The following is a 7,979-nucleotide window of genomic DNA, read 5'->3' on the forward strand; positions in this document are numbered from 1 at the left end:
TTCTTCTTCTATGTGTGTACGCGCGCGCGCGTGTTACACCCCGAATATTTTTATTGATCCGTTTTGAAACTCAAACAGGGTGGTATAATTAGCTGCCAAATAAATCACAATTGCTTACAACTACACATATCAGTACCAATAATACCCGGCAATATGACAATATGTTTTTGCTCTCAAATGTTTAATATCTTCTTTATTTTTTTAATTGTTACTCATTTATTTATTTATTTATTTGGTTAGGGATATGCTTAGTCTGATACAATTCTGAACTGCAACACTTGACTGATACATTGTCGGCAGCCTTAAAATCGCTATTTATTGCTAGCAAACTCACGGTGTTGACCGATCTCATATTTGAATATTTATTCACAAACTCAACTAATATATAGTTACATTTTAATTAAAATTTATAATATGTAGCTATACATGTGTCAGTACAAATACTAAGTAATTACAATCCAAAATGAATTTATGGTATATTTTAGTTTAGTTTCTTGTCGGAAAAAATCCTCAGCATGTACTGAGTTCGAATCCCACCAAAGTCAATTTTGCCTTTTATCCTTTATCGATAAAATAAAGTACTGGTCAAGTATTGTGGAGTTTATGTAATCGACTAAACCCTCCCCAGATAATTGCTGACCTTGTGCCAAAATTTGAAGCAATATTATTCATTAAACTAATGAGTTTAAATCCCGCTAAGGTCAACTTTGCTTTTCATTTTTCTTCAACGCGTCACTCATATTGTGTCAAGTCACCTTAGGCACCAGACTAACCACCATGGTCATCCTTTTCTCTTAGTACCCTCAACCATCATAAATATAACCATTCTCGTCGATTTGCAACACTAAGCAGAATATTGGTTTCAAATTTTAGCACAAGGTCAGCAAGTTCGGGGTGCGAGTAAGTCGATTACATCGACCTCCAATCCTCGACTGGGACATATTTTACCGACCCAGATAGGATGAAAGGCAAAGGTGACTTCGGCAGCATTTGAAATCAGAACGTAAATATGAACGAAGTGCCGCTAAGCATTTTGTCCGGCGTGCTAACGATACTGCCAGCTTACTGCCTTACTTTCAGCAAAGTATTGGCTTCAAATTTTGGCACAAAGCCAACAGTTTCAAGGGATAAGGTAAGTTGATTACATCGAACCCATTTCTCAACTGGTACTTATTTTATCGACCCTGAAACGATGAAAAGCAAAGTTGGCCTCGGTAGAATTTGAAATCAGAATATAATGACGGACGAAATGCCGCTAAGCATATTGCCCGGCGTGCTAACGATTCTGCCACCTTACTATAAGCAGAATATTAACATCAGTTTCACCTGCCTAGGACAGCCTTCCAAATTCATGGACACTGACCTTACTTCCAAGTAAAAAAGTGAAATTTGTTATACATAACGCTAAAGTATATCATACAATAAATCCCGAACAATGTTAAATTATTATAACTAGTATTATAGACACAAACATCGGTGTGATTAAGAAGTTCGCTTCGCTAACAAGGGATTATTTAATCGATTCCACTACGAAATAGTACTTGAACATATATATGTCCCTTTACTTGGGTGGGACAATGTCTTGTGATTATAATTTGGCGGGAAAATCGTGCGAAACTAGTCATATATATATAGTCATCATTAGATAAGAAATATAGTCAGTCCTACTGACCATAAAGTATATAGATATACTGCCTTGAGCCAAAAAGGCTAACTAATGGTTCAGATATTCATAGTGTTAAGGAACAACTTATTTCTAAGATGCTGGCTTCTTATAACCAATTCGTTGCTTTGATTAATAATATTCGATTTAATTCTACTTATATGGAACGTCTAAAATATGAGGGGGTACCCAAAAGTAACCGGAAACGTTCTCTGTGGGACAAATCCGTTGTAGTTCAGGCTTCTGTCGTTAGAAGCCACTTGATACGACCCCCAGTCATCAGTCTGTCAACCAGTGACGTGGGGAGAATTCGTACTGCCAGGTGGCGTGTCTGTTTTGCAGTGCTTCTCCTCTGTTCGTGGATTTTTGCGATGACTGAACAAAACAGCGTACTTACGTGAAATTCTGTTTTCAGCTGGGAAAAATGGCGGCCGGAGCAGTTGTCATGCTTCAAACAGCTTACAAGGCCGCTATCATAAGCAAAACAAGTTTACGAGTGGTTTTCACGCTTTAGAAATGGTCACTTGTCACTTGAGAACCAACCTCCTTCGGGGTAACCGTCGACCTCCCGAACGAATGAAAGCATCATGAAAATTCATGAAATGATCTTGGAGGACCGTCACTAAACAATTGAAGAATTTGTTGATATGATTTTTGTGTCCAGGAGCTCCTGTCAACGAATTTTGAGCGAGGAATTCCGAATGAAAAGAGTTGCATCAAAATATATGCCTCGCTTGCTTGCGGAAGATCAAAACAGTCATGACTGAATGCATGTCGTGAACTGAAAGAACAGTTGGAAGTTGATCCGGACCTTTTTTCGAAGGTCATCACTAGTGATGGAAGCTGGTGCTACGGAATTTGCAGATGTGGAAGAGGTGAAGAAAAAAACGACACCGGTGTTAAAAGGCATCACTTCGCAAGAGTTCCAGGTCAGCTTCGAACAGTGGAAAACGCGTCTGGACAGATGCACTGTTTCGAATTGAAAATAGTTTGAAGTCAATAAAATTGTAAACATGTAAAATTAAGTGAATAAGTTTCTTTTGGATACCCCCTCGAAGTATTTAATTTTTGAAATTTACCACCCCTTGAATTTAATCCTATCATTGCTGTCGTTGATAGTTCTATCATTTGCATTAGTTTTGTTTATTGCTAGTATTTGTTGTTACCATTTCCTACATTACTGTTTTCTCATATCATTAGTATTACCCTCGGTAGGCGTCCCGTATATGGTTCCACATGGCTAGTAGTCTTAGGAATATCAGTTGTTCGGAAGGTAACCTATGTTTTTTTTATTACCGGCCCTAGTTAGATCCTCGTTATATTAGCAGGCGTTTTGGGTGACGATGTCTATCAGCTGAAAGAATATATACAACATAGGGCCGAGATTTACATTCATGGTACTTATTAATGTTTCATAAATGCCACTCGTTCCTTGAGAACAGACTAAAAAAATAATATACACTTTTGTATGGAGTTCTCTTTCTGTTGTTGGTTCCACCAAAGCAATATATATATATATACATATATATATATTTCGTTTGGGGATTTGGTTTGCAAGATTCTTTATATGAGTTCGTGTGTTGAAACATATTCTGTTGTGTCTGGGGAGAGTTATTTTCTTTTTGTGCCTTATAATGTAACACACTCACCGGTAAAATTTCCACTTATTCCTTATTTTTATTTTCCTAAAATTTTCGTTGCGTTTTGCAACCTTTTCAATAGACTATTGAAAAGGTTGCAAGACGCAACGAAAATAGACTATTGAAAAGGTTGCAAGACGCAACGAAAATTTTAAAATAAAATTAAGGAATAAGTAGAAATTTTACCGGTGTGTGTGTTACATTATAAGGCACAAAAAGATAATGACTCTCCCCAGACACAACAGTATATATAAATATATTACTAGATATTATTGCTGTTGTATCATCATCGTTTTAACGTCCACGTTTCCTTGCTTGCATGGGTCGGACGAAATTCCTTGAGGCAGATTTTCTATGGCCGGATGTTCTTCCTGCTTCCAACACACACCTACTTCCAAGCAAGTTAACGTTTCTCCTAATCCTTCGAACGTGAACTGCACAATGAGTGGATATAGTTTCTGGGAAAATTACAAACGATTGACACCATTTCTATGACAGTGATACTAGTTTACAATTAGCGCACAGTATCAAGACAAGGAGACGCGTACGAGTGCGGGAGGGCGCGCGCACACACACACACACACACACATACACACACACACACACGCACGCATACACACACAATACATGCATACGCACAAAATCATACAGACACAAGACGGTTTCTTACCAATTTCTGTCTATTAACTTCCATTAGCGTGATATTGGTCAACTCAATGCTACAGTATAAGATACTTGTTCAAGGTGCAGCGCATTAAGATGGATCTGGTACAACGTGGTTGCGAAGCTAATTTTTTATCCTCACAGTTATGGTTAAAGTTGTTTTTGTTTCTAAATTTAATTGACTAAATTTAATAAATTTGCAGAGTGTTCGAGCTAAATTTAACTGTTTGCATAAAAGGAAAAGAAGACACAATATCCCGCCCAAATATAAAATTATTTTTAAAAATCAAAAAATCTCAATTAGATTACGGCTGGGCGATAACAGTTTACTCAAAGTAGCCGCCCTCAACTTCCACCACGGCTTCAAGACCGTTCCGGTACCTAGTGCATGCGCTCTCACGGCTTCACATGGAAGATCTTCCAACATATCTTTGATCTTGGACACCAGCTTTTACCTGGTGTTACGGGCAAAGTGGCTGGTGTCTTAATCCTACATAGCAATCCATGTAATTACAGTTGGGGGAATTAAGAGGCCAGAAATTGGTGAAATCGTAGAAATTCTCCGACAACCACTTCTGACTATTTCTGGAGGTATAGCAAAGAGCCGAATCCTTTATATGGCTTTCCAACAACAACCTCTCCAGCTAAGATTTGACCACAGTCTCCAAAAGTTTCACATGACCGCCTGAATTAAGCCTAAATCCTAGTCCTGCAGCTGTTGCATGAATTCCTGCGTGTGGACACAATCAGAACGCCTGATATGTCCCTTCCTGTTGGCCACGGCTTCGTTGTCTCTGTTGCCGCTGTCAGCTGTCCCTGTCACGTCTTACAGCCTTAACATGTTCACGGATCATTGAGCGGCAACCATGATGATGATATTTTGATACCAGGCGCAAATCATCACGATACAGGTAACTCTTTTCCAATATTTAGATGAATTCCAGTCATCCATGTCAGCTAACGCTTTCTCAAATACAACTTTAATCTTAATGTTCTCCAATGCTGATGACTGTTCACCAATACATCAAGATGTTCCTGAAAAAGGATATGTAAAATATCGTCAAATTTAGCCCGATCATCCTGAAAGTTCTAAATGCTTTTACATCTAGCAATTTTACAACGTCTTTTCTTCATCCATGAAATTTCTTAGAATCAATTATTTCCTACTTGAAAATCCCTCATGCACAACATTAATAAATGTATCCACTAAATGCTCTTGTGATGTAAACAGAGAAAATAAATTATTATGCTATTTCATTTCAGGTGTTTGTAGCTTCAAGTCGCGCAGGACTTATCGGAGATGCTCTCAACTTAGCTCGGTACGCTATGTTTTGTTACTATTTTTTCATGTATGGAATTATGCTATTATTGAGATTTATTGTAAAGTTTAGACACAAAGTTAAGATATATGTGTGTGTGTGTATGCATATATGTATGTATATATGTATATACGAATGTATGTATATACACACACACAAAAACACACACACACACACATACACACACACACACACACAAACATACAACATACAATTTTAATACTGTGAATAAAAACTTAGGTAACGTGGCAAGTTATCTGTAGTTGCATTGTTCCATAATGGAATGAAAGTATGTATCAAGGTGGATAGCAAGCTCTCTGATCCAGTTTTGTTGAAGATGCTGTTTAACTATTGGCTATACCAGCGCCAGCTCCGTTCACATTGTACTTTGAGATTTTCTTGAAAGCTTTTGAAAGTTGCTTACATGGGGTCTACGTCAGATACCGAACAACAGGTTCGCTGACAGGTGAATTCCTGTATGATGACGACTGATCTTATTCACTCCCAGAGTAACAAGCAGCATCTTACTGACTCCTTCTCGACAGTATGCAGTGCGTTTGGTCAAACGATCAGCCTGAAAAAGACGGCCTGCACTAGGTAAAGCCTTTTCTGAACCAATCATTAATGTATATAGACATACTTATCGAAGCTGGCAGAAAAAGCTGGAGTGATTTCACCGAAACGCTTCGCCGATACAGGGTATCCTATAGCAAATATATGCAAGTGATATTGATGTGTTCGAACGCAATCTGTCAAACAATGTAGATGGTGTGGTAATGTGGTCAGGATCGAAGATGGTCAGATCTCTAAGCAATTTCTGCATGATGAGTTAGCCCCGGGTAAAAGATAAGCGCAAAAAACCAAATTAAGGTATAAGAGCTACATCAAGAATACACTGGAGGAAGCCAAAATCATTGAAAACCTTGCCCTAGATCGTTCATCGTGAAGGAAAGCAATGCATGATGGGAGTAGGGAATTTGAACAGAATAGTATCGATCATGGACAGCTCAAGAGACTTTTGTAAGATTCTTGATGTGAATTTGAGGCACAGCCAACATGTAACTAGTGTGGGTTAGTCTGTCTAGGTAAGGCAGACCTTAGAAGTCATCAGAAGTTAACTATGCATTATACAGCATCTCTGCTTGCAAAGAGTGTGGGGAAAATGTGCATCACGGAGTGGGATAAAACAATATTCCAATACCACATCTATACAAAAAATGTGAGTCCCTAGCACGACTGAAAAGCTACATTCGGGCTGTTCATGATTCAGTGAACAATGGCATTATTAGAAATAGGGTTGCATGCATGTATGTATATATATATATATATATATATATATATATATATAATATATATATATATATATATATATATGTAGGTAGGTAGGTAGGTAGGTAGGTAGGTCTGTTCTCATTGGTCACTAGTTTACATAATTAATCCTACTTCGAACGTTGGCGATCATATTCACAACTAGTGACTGCATTCAATGCCAATGCTTAATATACATTTCCTTTATTTTTTTTCTTGTGAGGTAAGGAAATTGTATAACGTTAAACAGTAAATTGAGAAGAGATGAAAGAGTGTGTGGTGCGATGTAGGAGTGGCCTTCCTCGAACGTTGTGCTGTTACTGATACAACCAAACTGCATTAAAATGATTTTTGCATAATTAGATTTAACTATAAAACATTTTAGTATAATCAAGATTAGAATGAAGAACGGCTCGTGAGTTGCACCAAACTATGCATTTTTTCTGTGGCACTCTGCCAGCATCGAGCAACTACATCTGGAGCCCAAACTGCAAACAATCGCACAATATTCAGGCCTGGCTAGATTAGCAACTAGACTTCTTCGTGTGCGTTTGCAACCAGGCAGGGAACCGTTTCGACTTTCGAAGCTTTGCTAACGCCTCGGTATCATCTAGGTTAAGCTCTTCCTCTGGCCCTCTGATGCCAAGGTGATATTGTCATCAAGTTGGTCGACAAGCCAAGCATGGCTTGATTACGATTTGGCATTCTGTCCTCTACAAAGCTGAGGCTCTTCGGCAGCTCTTCAATCGTCTTTTCTACCATCATTATTCTCCAACCCCATTCCGCTACACTATAAACAACTCGTGACCTTCGCCATCAAACACTGGCACCTATATTGTTTCTGCCTGCAACTGCCCTTCCGAATTCAGTTTTGAGTACTTCCACTACATTCTCTTCCATTTTCGTGGTTGCGCTTTCTTTTCAAACTTATAGCCTCAACCACGCTCTCCCCCTACCCCTTCGACTTTTTCTCATTTCCTTCTGACCATTTCGGACTTCTGTTCACTATAGGTTTAAAGTATCATTGCATCACAAGAACGGCTACCTTACTTTTGAACAGTTTCTAAACTGTCGCACTAACCTCCAGCATAATACTCCCACCCTCTCTATTTTATCAAACAAACACACCGATACACACATGCATAAAACATAAACACTCACAAAGAGCTTAACATATACACATTACATGCACGTACACACGTGCGCACAGACATACACTATTAGCACAGGCTTACACACACACTATTAGCAAAGGCAAACATATGCACACAAACTATTAGCACAGGCGCACACTCACACACACACACACATACGTTATTAACACAGGCAAACACTCACACTTACGCACACACACACACACACATGTACTCCTATGCACAAGCAGCC

General features: G+C 38.6%; 1 protein-coding gene across 3 annotated transcripts in view; it reads left to right on the forward strand.

Annotated features, from left to right (window-relative positions):
- Positions 1 to 7,979, forward strand: part of LOC115209885 (glutamyl aminopeptidase) — a 336,415-nt gene that overhangs the window by 285,121 nt on the left and 43,315 nt on the right. For all 3 annotated transcript variants that reach the window (XM_036501448.1, XM_029778468.2, XM_036501449.1), the window contains one exon: positions 5,230 to 5,285. In XM_036501448.1, the coding sequence (XP_036357341.1) occupies positions 5,230 to 5,285 (56 nt within the window). The remainder of the gene's footprint in view (positions 1 to 5,229; positions 5,286 to 7,979) is intronic.

Source organism: Octopus sinensis, linkage group LG3 (genome assembly GCF_006345805.1).
Source record: "Octopus sinensis linkage group LG3, ASM634580v1, whole genome shotgun sequence".
NCBI lineage: Eukaryota > Metazoa > Mollusca > Cephalopoda > Octopoda > Octopodidae > Octopus > Octopus sinensis.